General features: G+C 38.6%; 1 protein-coding gene across 2 annotated transcripts in view; it reads left to right on the top strand.

Annotated features, from left to right (window-relative positions):
- The window catches only part of UNC5C (unc-5 netrin receptor C), a 370,467-nt gene that overhangs the window by 280,499 nt on the left and 69,617 nt on the right, over positions 1-20,351 (top strand). For both annotated transcript variants that reach the window (XM_019741125.3, XM_019741124.3), the window contains exon 5: positions 17,552-17,732. In XM_019741125.3, coding sequence (XP_019596684.1) covers positions 17,552-17,732 — 181 coding nt within the window. The remainder of the gene's footprint in view (positions 1-17,551; positions 17,733-20,351) is intronic.

Raw genomic sequence — 20,351 nt, 5'->3', positions numbered from 1 at the left:
TTGAACAAGGTATCACAATGTGAAGACTGTTGTTCAGCTTCCTTGCCAGGGAGCGTGTTGCCTAAGAAAATGAAAAAAACACAGGATTTTTAGTTAGATTTAACACAGATGAATCATAGCATCTGGATATATGCAAATAGAAGGTGTCTTTAGGAGAGAATTTGATGGAATGCTGTTAGGTAAAGCATGTGCCCGTTAAAAATATTTTTAAATATCTTTAATTTTGCCCTAGGTATTATTCTTTCCTGTTTATTAAACTTAAGTCTTACTTTATAAAAGTCACTTAAACTAGTAAAGATACTTAATGTCCTGGAATACAATATTTACCATGTGGAAAAATAAGCATAACATAATACCAGCTTAAAGTTGTGTAACAATTATCAAAAATTGTTTTGTATATATTACATCTTGCCTGTCTTACAGGAGCCTCATGAAGGAGTTAGGACAGATATTAGTATTCTTATTCTAAAGATAAAAATATAAGGTTTAATGATATTACATGACTTGCCTAAAATCACAAAATCAATGAATGGGACAACTGTGTCTTAACTCTAGACCTTTATATGAGATGCAAGTGTCTTTTGGCAAGCTCTCACTGGCCTTAGGTAAAAGTGAAGTGAAATACATAACTGCAGAAGCACCCAGGAGAAATATGTGGAGGGTTCCATTCATCGGTCTGCAACTCCAACTCTTAGTATCCTGTCCTTTGGTCTTCCTCATTCTCAGCCTCCATCATCCTCCCCTGCTAGAGTTCCCTTCTTGATGACGGAATCACCATCCTCCTATGCCTTAGTGCACTGATCTTCAAATTTTTGTTAGCATAGCCCTAAAAGACCTTTTATATACGTATGTATTTTATTATATATACATATATCATATATAATATGTAACATATTTTAAGTTAGTATCTAAAATTTTTATCACAAAATTAAATAGTGGGAAAATACATTATGTCTGGGTATAATATAAATATTTGGTAACTTTAAGTAAAACAGATGACTTAAAGTGATCCAATGCAATGCAAACACTGTAATAACTTCTTACCCAACATTATCCATTGACAAAATATGAGAACAAGTCCTTCTTTAATAATAGGGAATATTTACAGTGTTCCTTTTTTTCCTATTTTAGCTTGTATTTCTACACCATTTCCTCCATAGATTTTTTACTCAAACACAATGCAGTGTGTGCATAAAAGTTTTTATTGATCATTCCATACTTCTCTTTAATAAAAATATGCAAATAATTTTTATTTCTTATGACCATAGAGATTTAAGTGTTAAATTTGTTTTAGATGAAATTGTCTGTACGTTCATTATGATTAGTACATGATTTGTTTAAAGAACCCAAATATATTGCAAATTTGATAATTATTTACTATAAAGACTGAATTTTTATTGGAAATACATTGTTTAATAGGTGACATGGGGTTGTCCTTCCCCTTGGTTAACTCATTTAGCATACTTGAATGTTACTGGTGATATAAGACAGGATAAAATCAATTTTATTTCTGTCACTAATAATAGATTCAAATAGAAATGAGATTCTTCTAATCCATAAAGAAGTAGATAGGAATACATGGAGTTATATTGTAGCAGTGTCCCTCAACTCTTTGCACAACTTCCAAACTGTATGCCAAAAATCACAGTGTTCTATCATCAAAATTTATGTTTAGTGACCCATCAGCTGGCATATTAGGTCCTCCTTCAATTTTGGTGAAAGCAAAGAATTGTAAACCACCCGATTTGAACAAAGATTTGTTACCCTGTCATTACAGTCCCTTATTCTCTCTACCTGCGAATATTCCCAATTACTCAATTGTTTGGCATACTGGAGGTCTTTATACCCTATGCAATATATAATACCATGGTAAGATTGGGATGCAAGACGTGCCTTTATTTTGAAAAGTAGAAGGCAAGTTCTCAAGGCTATTAGTTTTAGGGATGAAATGCATATGGAATTTAAGATATAAATACTGATTCCCTTAAAAATGTTTTTGCTTGGGTAGCTCTTAGAAAATTTTGCATACTGCTAGTTTGAATCCCAGTTTGAAATCCTAATGCCTTCAAACTCCTTTTCATCTGAACATGTCCCTTAGTCATTTATATGCCATGTTTTACAATACTTCATATGCTGTAGTTTGAGATTTTATTTCTCCAATAATTTGCTTGTGAAGACAACCTTCTAATGGTAGAATTGAAAACTGGTCCCTCTTAAAGATATTTCAAGTCACTGCTAAAAATTTGAGAAGCAATTTTGGAGAGCAAGAAGGCTTTCTTGATGCCTCTGAAATCAAAGTGCACTCAGTGCCAGTGTAAGCTCTGAAAGCAAACCTGTGTTGGTTCCGTAAGAGTAAGCAGGGTACTGCTGATAATAGAGGGTGCGTCCCATGTCTCTCCTGTGGATGGCACCGGTTTCCTGGGGAGTGCCAGCCAGAGGCTAGCCCAAGCCCGTATTTGGAGTGGCTATGGTGTGTCTTAGTGTCCCAGCTTCTTCCAGCAAGCACCACATGATCCCAAGCTTACCCTCTCAATGCTCAAGTCTGTGCTATTATAGGTGCCTCCTCCCAATTCTGTACTTTATAGAGAAGGAAAAGCCCAGAACTCAGACAGTCCTGACTTCAGATTTATGCTCCTTCACAAGCTGTGTGAGTCGGTGCTAGTTCTTCCCTATAAACATCATTCTCGTTTGGAAAATGACAATATAAATACCTCTCTCACAGCAAGGCTGTGAGGTATAGATTGTGTCTATAAGTTACACTTATAGGTACCTGGAATGCTCCATATAAGCTCACTGTTTTCCTCCTTGTTCATTCTTTACTATCATGCTCTATCCTTCTCACCCCCTTTTCTGTCCTCCCAATTTTCAGCTTAGGAAAAATATTCTGATTTGAACTCCCTTAAACCAGGTCAGGATTTGCATTAGGGACCGTGTAGTGCCCTCTTTCCCTCCATGTTGCATCCCTAATTCTCCCACCCTAAAGGATGGTAATTGTTCCATAACCATAAGGTGTGTCCCATAATTTTCCCTCTTCTTTCCCATGAGAGCAGTCCATCTGCCCCAGAATCATTTCTATGTGGGGAGAAAGAGAAACAGAAAAGAGAGCTCAGGACATTCACTCATGAACTTGGGGGTGACGGGGAGAGCTGAGGTGCTAGAAAGAAGTTCCATCTCTTGGGACTTGGATAATGGTGTTAAAACTAATGATGTGTATGCCGTTATATGGGGGTGGGGCTGGGTAGAGACTGATGTCATTAAAAGAACAAGTGATGAGGACTAGCTTGAAGTAGCAGGAGAAAAGAAGTGGAGAACTCACAGAGGTAAAATAGAAATCATATGAATGTGGATGGTCTAGGTCTAGGTAAAAGTAATGGTAATGGTTTCTTTTGCTGTGCAGAAACTTTTTAGTTTGATATAGTCCCATTCATTTATTTTAGCTTTTATTTCCCTTACCTTTGGAGTCAAATTCATAAAATGCTCTTTGAACCCAAGATCATAAGTTTATTACCTATGTTTTCGTCTATGAAGTTTATTGTTTCAGGTCTTGTGTTTAGGTCTTTGATCCACTTTGAATTAATTTTGGTGCAGTCCAGTCTCATTCTTTTGCACGTGGCTTTCCAATTCTCCCAGCACCAGTTATTGAAGAGGCTGCTTTTTCTCCATTGTATGTTTTTGGCTTCTTTGTCAAAAATTATCTGTCCATATTTATGTGGGTTTATTTCTGGGTACTCTGTTCTATTCCACTGGTCTGTGTGTCTGTTTTTCTGTCAATACCATGCTGCTTTGATTATTATTGTCCTATATTACAAGCTAAAGTCAGGGAATGTGATACCTCCAGCATTGTTCTTTTTTCTTAGAATTGCTTAGGCTATTCGGGTTTTTTTTGTGGTTCCATACAAATCTGATGATTTTTTGGTTCTATTTCTTTAAAAAAAAAATGCCATTGGAATTTTTATGGGGATTGCATTAAATCTATATATTGCTTTGGGTAATATGGCCATTTTAACTATGTTGATTCTTCCAACCCATGAACACGGAATGTCTTTCCATTTCTTTGCGTCTTCTTCAATTTCTCTTAAAAATGTCTTATAGTTTTCAGCATATAGGTCTTTCACATCCTTGGTTAAGTTTATTCCTAGGTATTTTATTCTTTTAGTTGCAATTGCAGACGGAATTGGTTTTTTTTGTTTGTTTGTTTGTTTTTTTATTTCTTTTTCTGAGATTTCATTGTTAATAATAGGAATGCAATGGACTTTCATACACTGATTTTGTAGCCGGCAACTTTACTGTATTCATTTATTGTTTCTATTAGCTTTTTGGTGGAATCTTTAGGGTTTTCTATTTATAGCATCATGTCATCTGCAGAAAGTGACAATTTAACTTCTTTATTCCCTATGTGGATGTCTTTTATTCCTTTCTCTTGCCTGATTGCTCTGGGTAGAATTTCCAATACTATTTTGAAAAGAAGAGGTGATAGGGGACAGCCCTGTCGTGTTCCTGAACGTAGAGCAAAGGTCTTCAGTTTTTCACCGTTAATTATGAGATTAGCTGAGGGTTTGTCATATAAGGCCTTCATTATGTTCAGGTATTTTCCTTCTGCTACCCATTTCATTAATTGTTTTAATCATAAATGGATGTTGTATCTTGTCAAATGAAGAGAACTGACTCTGGGTGGTGAAGACACAATGTGATATATAGATGATATATTACAGAATTGTACACCTGGAATCTATGTAACTTTGTTAATAATTGTCACCCCAATATACTTTAATTAAAGAAAAAAGTAATGTAATATATAAATTATCTATCATTTATACTTTATTACCAAGTACCATAATTAATATTTCTCAAATTAATATTATAGAATTTCTTTTATTAAAAAGCTTTTCTACTTAAGGCTTTAGAAATTAATGTAGTCTGATGGTTTGCATATAACCTAAAATAATTAGAAAATAATATTTATACAGACTGATTAAAATGTCATGTTCCGAAGCTCATGCATGCTGATTACATCTCTAGAATCATGAACTCATAGAGTATAAGTGGAAATATATATTTAAGTTTGGCATACAAATTAGATTGGTCAATTTAATACTTAATCACTTATATATTCCTAGTCTTAAAGAGTTGTACTCTAGTGGTAAGTTGACTTTGTCCCAATAGAAATGTCACTGAAGGCAGAAGGAATTCAGCTATTAAGATATTTTACTTTTTTTTTTTAGATTAACACCATTTCTCTGGTATTTTTTAGAGTGGTTTGGGTTTTGTCCCATCTCCTTTAGTATACCTTGATTGTCTAATATTAATAATAATTGAAGAATATTTGCTGTATGCCAGATACTGTGTATTAACTCATGTGACCCTTAAAAACCTTATGAAATGGGTTCAAGAATTATCCTTATTTTATAAATGAGGATCCCGAGGCACGTGGAAGATAAGAAGCTTACCCAGGAGAGGCACAGAAATGACAGAGATCAGTTTTGAACCCAGGTGATCTAGCCCAAGAATAGCCCTTTTAGCTGCCATGGTAGGAACTCATTCTTAAAGTAAGATTCTCAATTTCATACAGTGGGATTAATCAACACCAAACATAACAACGTAATATGCAAATAGGACATCCTAAACTCGTGATGTAACTACTTTTATTAGCTGTTAATAGCATCCATGTCTTTATAAACACTTGAGTCAATTACTTCAAATATGCTTATTGAAGTATTGAACTTCAACTTATTGAAAAGACTGCAGTTACTGGGCCACAAGGACAGAAATGGCACTTTACGTCACTTCAGCCCTGACAACGAGTTATGGTTTATGGGCAAAGTCTTTTATTGTTTTCTGAACTTCAAACTATTTTCCTCTCTTCTTGAATGTTTTATACATAGCTAAAAATAACGTCTAACTCAGAAAGACCTCCCATGTATAAATCAGATGATTTGCTAAATGGGAGAAATTGGAGGAAGCAAAGTCTCAGGGTTAAATCAACGAGAAGCATTGAAATGACCAAAACGTAAACAGAATTTAAGGCCAGACCAGAATTCTGACCCCTGATTAACCAAGATTAGCTTACAAAGAAATAGCATTGAAACAATAGTTACTTACTATTAAATGCCATAAAATTCTAGCACAACAAAAGATATTGTATTATTTCTTGGGATTTTACATAGACTTTACATAAGGAGACTTACTGTGAAATTTCTTCCAGTGGCAGTGTGACTTTATCTGGTGGTGTTGGGTTCTAGATCCACTGTTTGAAAATGATATATTTTTTAATAAAATGATATATTTATTAGGCTCTCATATGGATTCCTTTTGCTGATTCAAAAAGTCCTTTACATGATAAACAGAATTATTCTCACGTATTGTTTTCCCTTCCACACATCCACTCCCAAATTTTCAATTAACTTTATCATTTTTCTCTAAGCCAAATGGGAATATTTTCTTTCTTTCTTTCTTTTCTTTTTTTTTTTTTTTTTTTTTTAGCAATATCCATGTTCAGTTCTTAGTGCTAAGCTAGAGTTGACCTAAGAGAAGCAGAAGTATCAGGATTTTGCTGTCATTGTTTTACTATTTCAAAACTTTTAAGGAAAAATATCAGTGTTCATGAAAAACAATGGGATTTTTTTAACAATTCAGTTGTCAAAATCATGCTGTGCAGCCTCGATTTCTTGAAAGATCAGCCAGATGTGGATTGATCCTTATCCTTTCCGCCCTCAGATCTTTTCTGCCTCCTGCATCACTAATCCACATGCAGATGCCCAAGCCAGAACTTGGAGATAGGCTCCTCTTGCACCCTCCTTTCCCCATGCAATCAACTCCTCTGCCCTATCCCTTGTCCCTTCAACTCACTTTCTGAATCTATTCTTTTCTCCCCACTCTCATTGCCACGTCCTTAATTCTCTCTTCATCGTCTCACCAGGACTATGGCAAGAGCCTCTAACTGGTTTCCAGCTTCCTCTGTGCCTCCCTCTAGTCCACACTGCCCTTTATAACAATCTTAAAGCAAAGTGTCACTTTACGCTTCCTCAATTTAAACCTTTCCCTGGATTGCAGCAACTAGAGGTAAAAGCCAGATGTGTTAGAACTTTGGAGTCCCTGGACGATCTCCTGAAAGCAGCTTCTGCATCGTTCCTCCACTCCCATTCCCACACAGTGCAATTCATGCCCATCTGTCCTGGGCTCTGACTCCCCGAGCAGCATCAAGCCTGTGCGGGAGAACCTACTGTTTCCTCTTCCTCAAATGTCCTTCTCATCCTCCTCTTTCCTTCTTTGCCTTCCCACCTTTCAGAAACTAGTTCAGACATTTCCTCCTCACATGTCCTCTCCCCACACTATGGGGATTTCACTTTACCTTCATCCTGCACATATGTCTATGGTTTCTCTGTCACACTATAATTGATTGTTTATAGGTTTCTCTTCTTATCCAGAGAGCTCCACAAGCCAGCACTTATCTGATTTGTCTCTTTGTCCCCCAGCACTTGACACAATGCCTGGCACATGATAGGTTTTCAGTATTTGTGGAATCTAATTAAAATCACAAGATGCTTAACCTTTTGTTGAAAATTAAAAATCTTAGGAAGCTCTAGTGTAGGCTCTGGTTTACTATGACCACTTAGATAGATACTGTGCTTATGAGTACTAGATGAAAGTCTGTAATAATTATTCAAACACTTTTAAAAAAATTTCCAGCAAACATGTACGGTAGGTAGTCAACTAAAGGGATGCGATACTTTCAAAGATGCCTTAACTAAAACATACTGGCGACAGGATACTTTAGACCCATAAATGGCAGTGAGACATTGGGGTCTCACAACATAATTCTAGAGGCCCTCTTGTATCTCATGATATCTCCAAGTAGTCCACTTGGAATCCAGGCGAGCTCCATAGGATTTTTCCTTAGGCAGTGAAGATTTGTGTGCTTTTTTTTTTTTTTTAAGATTTTTATTAAAAATATAGCTAACACACAATATTATATTAGTTTCAAGTGTACACCATAGTTATTTAACATTTATATACCTAAAAAAGTGATCACCATAAGTCTAGCAACCATCTGACACTGTACCATGCTATCACAATATATTGATTATATTCCCTATGCTTTACTTTACATCCCCATAACTATTTTGTAACTACCAATTTGTACTTCTTAATGCCTTCACCTTTTTCACCCTGCTCCCCAACCCCCTTCCATCTATCACACGAATAAATCTAGTACCCATCTGACACCATACGTAGTTATTACAATATTATTGACTATATTCCTTATGCTATACCCTACATCCCCATGACTACTAGGAAATAACCAATTTGTACTTCTTAATCCCTTCCCTTTTTTTACTCACCCCCAACCCCACTCCCATCTGACAGCCATCAAAATGTTCTCTGTATCTATGAGCATATGTCTGGTTTGTTTGTTTGTCTTGTTAAGATTCCACATATAAGCAAAATCACATTGCATCTGTGTTTCTCTGTCTGACATACTCCACTCAGCTCATTACCCTCCAAGTCAATCCATGCCACTGCAGATGGAAAGAACTCATTCTATTCCCTGGCTGAGCAACATTCCATTTTGTATATGTACCACCTCCTCTTTATCCATTCTTCTATTGATGGAGACCCAGGCTGCCTCCACGTCTTGGCCATTGTAAACAATGCTGCAACGAACATATGGATGTACACATCCCCTCGAAATAGTTTTTGGGTTTCTTCAGATAAATGCCCAGAAGTGGGATCACTGGGACTTTCTTTGTTTCTTGTTATAGCCTTTGCATTAAAGTCTATTTTGTCTGATATAAGTATTGTTACCCCAGCTTTTTTTTCCCCATTTTCATGAAATCCCCCCCCCCATCCTCTTACTTTCATTCTTTATGTGTTTTTGAATCTGAAGTGAGTCTTTTGTAGGCAGCATATGTAAGGGTCTTGTTTTCTTATCCATACAGCCACCCTATCTTTTGATTGGAGCATTTAATCCATTGAAAGTAATTGTTGATAGATATATAGTTAGTGCCATTTTATTATTCAAAATTTTTATCTTTTCTTTTTATTTTTTCATCTTAAAGAAATCCCTCTAATATTCCTTATAATACTGATTTGGCGATGATGAAATACTTTAGCTTTTTCTTGTCTGGGAAACTCTTTATCTGTCCTTTGATTCTAAACAATAGTTTTGCTGGGTAGAGTAATCTTGGTTGTAGGTCCTTGCTTTTTATCACTTTGAATATTTTGTGCTAATCCCTTCTGGCCTGCAAAGTTTCTGTTGAGAAATCAGTTGACAGTCTTATGGGAGCTCCCTTGTAGGTAACTACTTTTCTCTTGATTCTTTTAAGATTCTCTCTTTGTCTTTAATTTGGCATTTTAATTGTGATGTGTCTTGGTGTTGGCCTCTTTGGGTTCATCTTGTTTGAGGTGTTCTGTGCTTCCTGTGCTTGTATATTTCTTTCCTCCACCAGATTAGAAAGTTTTTCATCATTATGTCTTCAAATAGGTTTTTAATTCTTGCTCCCTCTCTTCTCCTTCTGGAAACCATATGATGTGAATGTTGATATGCTTGATGTTGTCCCAGAGGACACTTAGCTATCCTAATTTTTTTTTTTTTTTTTTTTTTCTTCTTGCTGTTCTGATTGGGTGTTTTCTGCTACCTTATCTTCTAAATCACTGATTCGATCCTCTGCTTCATCTAATCTACTGTTGATTCCCTCTAATGTATTCTTCATTTCAGTTATTGTATTCTTTATTTCTGACTGGTTCTTTTTTTTTAAAAAAAAAAAAAAAAAAAAGTTTGTTTTTTTGTTTTGTTTTTTTTCTTTTTTATTGGGGAAGGGAAACAGGACTTTATTGGGGAACAGTGTGTACTTCCAGGCCTTTTTTTCCAAGTCAAGTTGTTGTGCTTTCAATCTTACTTGTGGAGGGTGCCGTTCAGCTTCAAGTTGTCCTTTCAGTCTTAGTTGTGGAGGGCACAGCTTAGCTCCAGGTCCAGTTGCTGTTTTTCTAGGTGCAGGGGGCACAGCCCGCCATCCCTTGTGGGAGTCGAACTGGCAACCCTGTGGTTGAGAGGATGCATTCCAACCAACTGAGCCATCCGGGAACTCAGTGGCAGCTCAGCTCAAGGTGCTGTGTTCAATTTTAATTGCAGGGGGTGCTGCCCACCATCCCTTGTGGGAGTTGAGGAGTCGAACTGGCAACCTTGTGGTTGAGAGCCCACTGGCCCATGTGGGAATCGAACCGGCAACCTTCGGAGTTAAGAGTATGGAGCTCTAACCTCCTGAGCCACCGGGCCAGCCCCTGACTGGTTCTTTTTTGTTTTCTATCTCCATTTTTATATTTCTTATCTCTTTGTTGAAGTTCTTCCTGAGATCATTGAGCATCCTAATAACCAGTGTTTTTAACTTTGCATTTGGTAGATTGCTGTCTGCATTTTGTTTGGTTCTTTTTCTGGAGCTTTGTTTGTATCTGTGTCTCTTTCCCCCCACCCCCATTTTTGCTGCCTTGCTGTGTTTGTTTCTATGTATTAGGTAGGGCTTCTATCACTTCCAGTCTTAGTAGAGTGGCTTGTGCAATAGATGTGCTATGAGGCTCAGTGGTGCAGTCTTACGGGTCACCTGAGCTGGGTATTCAAGATGTATCCCTTGTGTGGGCTGTGTGTGCCCTCCTGTTGTAGATGAGACTTGGTTGCTGTTTACACATCAGTGGGAGGAATTGATTTTCAGGCTGGTTGGTTATGAGAACTGGCAATGACTATAGCGGCAGAGCTGTTTTGCAGGGGCTCACTCTACAGAGCAGGATTCACATTAGCAGGGCTCTGGTGCCTACCCTGTGTGCTTTTTGGGTGTGTCATACATGGAGTTGGCTGGCGGATGCTCCAGTTTGGTCTGAATCTTACCACCAGACCCAAGGCCTCCTGGGAGGGGAGCCACTGGAGGCCAAGTTCAGTGGCAACCTGTGCTCTGCCCAGGGCCACCTGGCATGAGCCACAGAGCAATACACAGATGGCCACCACCCACACTGGGCTTGGAGTTGCCTTGAGAGGCCAAGCTGCAAATTGAGATCGGCTGTTAATTGTGCCAGGCCCGGGTCTGCTCAGCGAGAGGTACAGGATGTGCCAAAGCTAGATGCTGCTTGTTTGTGTTTTGTGAACCTTTGAGACATTTTAGGAAATTCTGCAGCATGAGCCAAGGCAAGCTCTTTATACAGTAAAGCAACTGAAAGCAGTTGGGTATAACCAACCGTTGAGTGAGGCAGTGTCTCAGAGAATCAGGGCAAATGAATCATGTTGGGCAGGTTGATGGAGCCTCAAATATGATGGCCACTGGTGTCTGTATGCTGAGATGGAGGAGGCTCAACAAAGAAATAATGGCTTCTACCAGCTCCTCTGTCCAGGAGAAAGTTACCCCTCTAGCCCTTGCCCTGAAGGCAGACAATTCAGTGCCTCTCCATATGTCTCTGGCGTCTGTAAAGCTGCTGCCCAATCGCTGAAGTTCAAAGCAAGTGAGTCCATCAACGAGTAAGTCCATGTGTGTGCCCTTTAAGAAGATCCCCTGGGACTCCAGCAGCCTTCTGTCTCACTCAACCACAATCTCCACTGGTTTTACAGGCAGAAGTTGTGCAGACTTCTTTCCCTAGCACTGAAACCCTGGGCTAGGGAGCCTGGTGTGGGACTGGGACCCTTTGTTCCTCTGGGAAGGGACCTCTGCAGCTGATACATCCCTCCCAGTTTTTATTGGTGATATGGAAGTGTGGGATCAGCCCGATTTTACATCTCCACCCACTCCTACCAGTCTCAAAGTGGTTTCTTCTATATGTCCCTGGCTGAAGGGCTTGTGGGTCCTTGTAAAGACTTTGGTTTTGACACTGATTGAACTAGGGAGCCACTGGAAGGCTGGAGATGAGGTATAGCATGGTATGACTTAGGGATAAATATTACTCTAACTACTTTGTTGAGATAACCTGTTGAGGGGCAAGGGGAAAAGCAAGATGTGAAGTTGTTGCAATAATCCAAGAGAGAAATGATGGTGACTTGAACCAGGAAGTCAGTGGTAGTAAGGGGATGAGATTTCAATGTGTTGCTCTGATATTAAATGGACAAAGGAAGTAGAAGAGAGGAGTCAAGGCCAAGTCTGAGGTTTTTGTCTAAGAAACTGGAAGGATGGAGTTGGCATTAACTGAGATGGGTAAGGCTATGGCAGGAGCAGGCCTGGAAGGGCAGTTCAGGAGGTTGTTATTAGACAACCGAGTGGAGTTGTAAGAAGGCAGTTGAATATATGAGTCTGGAGTTCAGGGGTGGGCTCTGAACTGGAGATAAATTTAGGAAGTCATCTGCATGAGACTGGATGAGCTAATCAAGGAAGTGAATATGGATGGAAAATAGAAAAACGAAGGGTTCCAAGGATGGAGCCAACACCGGGGAACAGACTTCAGCTCACGGAAGTCATGGGGAATGAGTGAGGTAGGACAAAAAGCAGGAAAGTGCCATGTCCAGAAAAACCAAGTGAGGAGCGGAGAGGGATGAACTGCGTCAAACAGTGCTGCTGAGTCAAGTAAGAGAGCACTGAGCCCTCACCAGCACATCTCACACAGTGAAAGTAATTGTGACTTTGAAAAGAGCAGTCTGATGAAATGGTAGAGGTGGAGGCAGACTGGAATAGATTCAGTAAAGATGAAGAAGAGAGGAATTGGAAAGAGTAAATATAAACAACTATTCCAAGGGGTTTTGTAAGGTGAGCAGAGGAATGTGGGGGTGACTAGACATAGAAATGAGTGGGGAGGGATTTTATTTTAATTTGTGAAAAATAATTGCATGTCTGATGGAAATGATTCAGTGGAGAGAGAAAATGAATGATTCAAGAGAGAGAGAAGAGAATTGCTGGGGCACACACTTGAATAAGAGAGAGGGAATGGGATTCAAAGTACAAATGAGAGGTGACAGGTCGGAGCACAGAGAGCTTACCTAGAAACAAGAGAGGGTGCAGAGCAGAGAGGGGGAGCTTTGGAAATTGTCTCATGATTGTCAGTTTTCTCAGTGACATAGAAATCTTGGTCATCAGCTGAAAGTGAGGATAGAAGGGGAGGTAGTGTTTAACAAAAGAGGAGAATTTGTGAAATAGCTGTCTAGGAGTGTGGGGCAGTGAATAGACCATGAAAATAGAGTATGACTTTCAGGGATGATTAAAGGCCCACTTGCGTTCTGTTATCATGAATTTAAGATGAGCCCATTGATTGTGTCTGTTCAGAGCCATGGTTCACTGCAAGGATACAAAGGTAGTGTAGGGGAAGTGTGACCAAGTGAGCACCTTGAAATGAGAGAGGGATGCAAGGGTTGAGGATATAATGTGAAGGGTTATTGATAAAGTCAGACACTGGAATTTACACCTGGTCAAAAGAAAGAGGGAACACAGAGGGGTGAGGATAAAGTTGGTAAACTCAATGGATTGTAGGTCCTGGTGCAGGTTTGTTGAAATAGGGGTCCTAGAAATAATAACTAGGAAAGACAGAAAATGGTGAAAAGAGAGGATGATTGAAACTGAGTGTATGGATGGGTTGCAATTATTGGTTAAAGACAGGAGTTAGGCCAGTGCTGCTCAAACTTTAATGTGCATGCAAATCCCCTGAAGTTCTCATTATGATGTACATTTTTGATTCAGTAAGTCTAGGTGGGTAGAGCCTGTGATTTTGCATTTCTATGAAGCTCCCAGGTGACATAGATGCTATTGGTTCAAGGATCTCATTTGAAAGGCAATGGTCTAGAGTGGTATGTCAGGATCCCAGCAGCAAACCACTGCCCCTTGCAGCGTTTAAAAAATACTGATGCTAGACCAGTCTTAACCAACAAATCAGAGTTTCTCTTGGTTGGATTTAGAATTGATATGTTATAAATGTTCTCCAAGTTATGTTGCAGTGAAGCCAGGATTGAGAACCTCTGGCCTAGAATATATAACTATGAGGGTGAGTGACTTAGAGGCCAAGATCATTGCAAAAAGGAAGGTTATGGAACTGAGGGGCCAAGACATTAAAAGTGTAATCTTTTGGTTAAAACACCAGAAATTACGACAGAAGTTGTACTCGATAAAATGACTATGAGTCCAGAGGTCTGTAGATGACTACAAAAAATATGGCAATTGGGTGACATAATCGGATGGCATGAGATTGAAAGCAAATTTATTTGGAGAGAGAGGTTTGGAATAGACAATGCAGAACAAGGACACTTACTGGACCGCCATGTTATTTTGTTAGACTTGTTAGATTTGGGAAGTCAAATACCCTCCATTTGAGAGGATTCCAAAAGAAGCAGTAGTACAATGAAGAACTAGGTTTTAGTTAGAGAAAAATGAAGAAAACAATCTTAAAAGAGATTGACATTTTGGAAGATTTTACTGCTGTATTCCAAGGCAGTAAAGATTTTGAGACTTTTGGAGGGCAGGTGATGGAGATGCATAGAGCAGAGTGAGGATTCTAGTACAGGAGGGAGTGATGACCTGCAGTCTGGACCCGAGCCTCTCGTGGAGGTGATGGTCTCAAAGCAGGGGATTGTGGCACAACTGGGAGTACTAGAGCATAGGGAATGGTGGGGAGGGGTTTTGCCAGAAGCCAGAGAAGTCCTTGGCTCCCTTCTCCATTTCTATAGCTGTTTTCTAGCAGTAGAATGCTTGGTTTCTTCAAACAAAGGTATACAAATGAACACCATGTGGAAAACAGATCAAGGAAGAGCTTCTCTGGTTAAAGCCAGAGTTCGGATAGGACAGTTTCCCCCTCGCAGGGCCCCAGGGGCCTCCTCAGCACTTCTGAGGCTCTTCAGGGGTCCTTGAAGCTCCAGGGTTGGTGAGAGACACCCAAGGAAAGTGCAAAGTCATGTATAAGAAAGGAAAGACCATATACCCAACAATCTTGTAAGTCTTTTTAAGTCTCTTGTCAACTGTTCGGATTGCTAACTTTTTAACATGTAACAAACTCTTCAAATAAACAAGTGGTTTCCAATATCCCTTGAGATCTCTTTATGTCCCTTATGATCAGGAATAACAATACTGCTGTGAACTGATATTATATAAATAGGAAAACCCTAATTTTGAAGAGTCATGACTTAGGGCATGTTCTCCAGAAGCAAACCATGAGGCAAAGATTTGAATGCAAGTGCTTTTTACAGATATGCTCCCAGGAGAGCCTCAGAGGTGGATGGAGCCAGCAGGAGAGAAAAATAGAAACCCAGAAAGAGTGTAAATTCAGTCGAAGTCTTAAGGAGGTAGCTTCAGCCTAATTTCTGCAGGAGAATGCTGGAGAGTAACCACTCAGGTTCTGACCCCCACTCCCCACCATTGTCCACAAGACTTATTTCCACACCCTGTGAGCCAACGCGAAGGGGAAAGATAGGGGAGTGGGCTGTGAACTGCTGCACTTCCAGGAAGAGTCCTGGAGCCTAAGTGCTGTCCTTCAAAAAAGAGTAGCAGTATGGGTCCTTGAAAGAAAAGCACACAGAGCGCATGCACACACACACACACACACACACACACACGTGCACAAGTGGAAGATATCCAAGACCAGCTCAGTGGAACCCAACAGTGACTTCTTTAAGTGGAAAGCTTTCTTTAGAATAGTATAGATAACCTAGAAAGATTAGATTATATGTGTGTGTGTGTGTGTGTGTGTGTGTGTACATACACATTTTTAATGTGTTTCATTAATTCATGTTTTATTAATTTGTTCTTTCATAGGTTTTGTTTTTCCATTTCTTTTTATTAGTTTCAGGTGTACAAAGTAACATAATAGTTACCATGTTTCCCTGAAAATAAGACCTAGCCAGACAATCAGCTCTAATGCGTCTTTTGGACCAAAATTAATATAAGACCCGATCTTATTTCATTATAATATAAGACCGGGTCTTTATAATATAATGTAATATAATATAATATAATACCGGGTCTTATATTAATTTTTCTCCAAAAGATGTATTAGAGCTGATTGTCCAGCTAGGTTTTATTTTCGGGCAACATGGTAGACATTTACATCCCTCACAAGATTCAACAAATATTAATGTCAGCTTTCAATTACTGTCAAGTAGATTTCTGACAGTATGAATTTTTCTACCTTACCCCTTGCAGTTCTAGCAGGATCACATTACCATACACATAGGGCCATATTTTGAGAAAATCCAGGTCGAGTGAGTATGAATATCTGATTAAATATATCCAAGCATGGCCCTGACTGAATGTGCTGTCTGTATTTGAAAACAACATGTGTGCTTTAAAGTTCCACTGTTTTAGATGGATTCTATTCTCTTTCTCAGTTCCATTAGTGTAAATACCAAGAATGGTTATCTATTTCAAAACGTACATAATTCCAAATAGTTGCTCTTATCTACTTCCTCATACATTTATTTCAGGATTGTTGTTTGTTTCTGTTTTTCTCTATAAATGGTGGCCTCTCTTCTATGGATTAGAGGAGCACTGTTGTAGAGTCCCTGCATTAGATTTAATTGAGAGCTGTGCAATGTCAAGCCCACTGACAGATTTAGAGATTAACTTCCAGACTTCTTGTGGTGCCAGAGAAGTTCCTTAAGATTTTGAAAATGGCAACACTATTGACTCCCTACCACTAAAGGTTACGTGTATCCACATCCACACTAACGTAAAAGGAAACTTTAAGTGTGGTAAATATCAATATCGTTTTGCTTTGTGGAAAAACCTGTGCACAGGAAAAAGAAAGAGACACAGGACGAGAAATATTTTATCCTTCCTAAGGGCAGTTTATACAAATATATTTTGCTTCCTTTCATTCTGTAGGAATGTTGCTATTGCTAAATTGATATTATTTACATAGAAAAAATGTAGTTTAATAGTTTTGGACAGTCATGTCTGAGGTCACGTTCCCCAGAAGCAAACCATGAGCCAAAGATTTGATACTACTTATAGACAAAAGGAGAGATTTGAGTATGATTTATATGCTATTTGGATTATATTGAGAGTTGGTAGAAAATCTTTCCCCTGGCCCCCAAGTATTTTGGCTTAGATGCATCTCCAAATATGTGTTTACTACATTTAAAAGTAAGTGCATTTTTCAGGGAAATTTAATCCAAATGTTCCAGCAAAGCTACACATACATCATCCAAATGTTGTTTTATTAGAGCTACATGATATGTAAGATGCCTTTTGAGCTTTTAAATTGTTCTTATAGTCTTTACTGAAAAGCAGCAGGTAAGTTGCCAAGAGTCAACAAATCAAATAGCAGAAGGTTCGAGTTCAGTTTGAAATGCGTAGCCTATTATTTTTGATTGGGTTCTGAACTTGGCAGTGCCAGTTCTCTCTTCCTGCCTGCAGGGCAAAGTGGAAACAATTTGAACACTGTATTTCCCAGTGGGTTCCGTGGCATTTGAGAATAGCACAGTACACACAGAATCAGCATGTTTGGCAGGTGAGCGATCCCTCACATGACCTCAGAAAGTTACTTCCTCCCAGTTTGCAGAAGTTCATAGCACGGAGCAATATGCTACATATTGCAAAACCCACATTAGACTGGCAGCCATCAAGGGATCCATATTTGGGAATTAACTATTTCTCTTGTGCATCTGTAGGTGGAATGGTTGAAAAATGAAGACATAATTGATCCCGTCGAAGATCGGAACTTTTATATTACTATTGATCACAACCTCATCATCAAGCAAGCCCGCCTCTCAGACACGGCAAACTATACTTGTGTCGCCAAAAACATTGTTGCCAAGAGGAAAAGCACTACGGCAACTGTCATCGTCTATGGTGAGTGAGCTGTTGGGTTCGCACTCTAGTTTATGTCAAACTGTAGTTTCCCATTTTAATTTAAAATATCAAACAAGAGGCCCATTTTCAATCGCCATTGCTGCCCTCTTCCAGCTTCTCACGTGGACAGTGAGAAGTTTAACTGCTTCTCTGATACTCATAGAAAGACTAGATTTGGAAATGCCTAGTCCTTTGTCAATCAGTTTGTAGGAAAGTGAAAGAAAGTGCCAGTAGATATTCCTGCTTCCCTAAGTTGTCCCCTCTCCATACCCTGGACCACTGAGATCTAGAGTGAGGTCAGAGATGTAGCTGCTTAGAGCAGTCTGCTGCTGCTTCTGTGGTTCTTGGCTCAGTCCAATGGCTGCAAAACATCAGGCAAACTGGAGCTGACATGTTCCCCAAACACCTCAGAGCAACTTCCACTTCCTAGAACTTTCTTTACACACTCCATTAGGGGCATTCTGTGTGAAGACAAGCACGGCCATTGCCAAGAGGCCCTAATCCTACCATGTGACAAGGTTCAATATCATGACTTCAGGAACCTTCCCTCCCACTCTCTGGCCCTTTCTAACCGGTCTCATCTCTAAGCCTATCATTTCTCCAAAAGTAGTAAACAATTTCCTATCCAATTTTGCTGTGGTGTATGATGCTTTATCTCCCTGTATGGTTTAGAACTCAGTGGTTTTCTAGTCATTCCATGAGTAGTTCCAGCGCCCCAGCTAATCTTTAAGTGCCTTTATGGACTAAATGACAATTCTGTATATTCACATATTTCTCACAGTTTGGACACATAGTAAGTTTTCATATTCTTGATGAGTTATTGTCTCTGAGGAAACTGAACAACATTGGGAAAGATTTTGAGGTTATGCCACCTCCTGAATTATATGACTATTATTTAGAATGCAAAGAAGATTTTCATGGCTGCTTCAGTGTTAAATAAACTCTAGGGGCCTTAGTGTCTGGATGAGTGACAGAGTGATAGTCACTATCAAGAATCTGTCTCCTGGTACTTACTTAGAGCAGATAGTACCATAAGGATAGATGTATTCTCATGTGGTAAGGAGTTAAGAGAATAGAAACGATTCTGATGCCCCAAAGGCCGAATATAGTGATGCTTTAAAACCGTCATTTTCATCACAGAGATGCAAAGTATTTTCTTTTAATCCTCTGAATACTCTAAGGTTTAATTTCCTAGTCAAGATAATGGCTATGTTGAATTATAAGAAATTGCATTTCTTTAGTCACAATGATGTATTTCCTACTTTTTGTCTTTTTCTAAACTGAATGAGTTAACAGCATTGAAAATGCAAAAGAGGAATGAGGCACATGACAGCACATACCAATTATAAATAATTAATGAAGGCAGGCTCTGTATAGAGGTGTTATATAGATGTTTAATACACATGCAAATCTCTTTTCCTAGGTAGACCGCATTTTCCATACCCAATAATTACAATCAATAGTCACAAGTAATCAATAATTACAAACCACACATTGTCTTCAGGAAGACTCAAATATAAGTAATAAGCATTTTGAGTTCAGAAAATAGCATCAGACTAGCTAGCGGTCAGGAGTCTTGTGTTCTAGAACTAGTTCTACCACTAACTGGCCTTCAGTTGGTCTCTTAGCCAGGATGCTTTGAGCCCTTGTCACCTTCTTCATAAAGTGAGGGACTAGGCCTAGGATCTTCAAAGACTTTTATTTTCTCTAAAAGTTTATGATTATTCATTTCTCATTAAAATCCTAGCAAAGAATACATGTGTACGATAACCGCAAATATCATCTTGCCAGTATGCGAATAAGCAATTTATACTGACAACATTTGAAGTTTTGTCAGGTGGAGCAGGTTAAGTTGCTTTTTGGAACATTAACTGAGACTCTACCTATCAACCATCTCCGTGTGCTTTTCACAGCCTCAGAAAATAAGTTGTCCAAGGCTCACAGGTTGGGTTCACCAGAAGTCCACAGGAAAACATATGCATCTAACCAGTATTTCAGTTTCGAGTCAGTTGTATATATTCATTTTATTTTAATTAGTGCTGTTTTTAGATTGCAAATATGTATCCATTACAGAAAATTTGGGAAGCATAGAAATGGTTAAAGAAGAAAATACCTATAATCTTGTCATTTTGAAATGACAAGAAATTCCGGAAATAGCTTTAAAAATATACTACTGATATTTTCTACACATCAGTAGGACTTTAAAACATGAGATATAAATATAAGCGTTATTTAAAACATAATATTGACATATTCATCTATTATTAAATACACTTCTACAGCATCATTTTTAATGGCTGCCTAGGAGTAAATCACATGAATATATGTGGTTTACTGTTTTCCTATTGTTGAACATTGCAGTTGTTTTCGATTATTTATCTTTACATAAAAGAATAACCCTGCTGTGAAAAGTACACTTGTCTGAGTCTGTGTACACGACACATTCATGATTATTCCCTATTATGTAGGTTTCTAGAAAAGGAGATGTTGGGCATTTTATGTGCACATATAATGTTTATGTTTCTCAAATGGCTAATACTCTTTTTTACTACCAGGAGGCATATGCATATATTAGTTTTGTCATATCTTAACTATCAGCAAATAATTTTTGTTAGAAAT

Source organism: Rhinolophus sinicus, chromosome 1, assembly GCF_057876585.1.
Source record: "Rhinolophus sinicus isolate RSI-liver-muscle chromosome 1, RSI-T2T, whole genome shotgun sequence".
NCBI classification, from domain to species: domain Eukaryota; kingdom Metazoa; phylum Chordata; class Mammalia; order Chiroptera; family Rhinolophidae; genus Rhinolophus; species Rhinolophus sinicus.
Note: the sequence above shows the minus strand (reverse complement) of the source record. Positions and strands in the feature narration are given on the sequence as shown.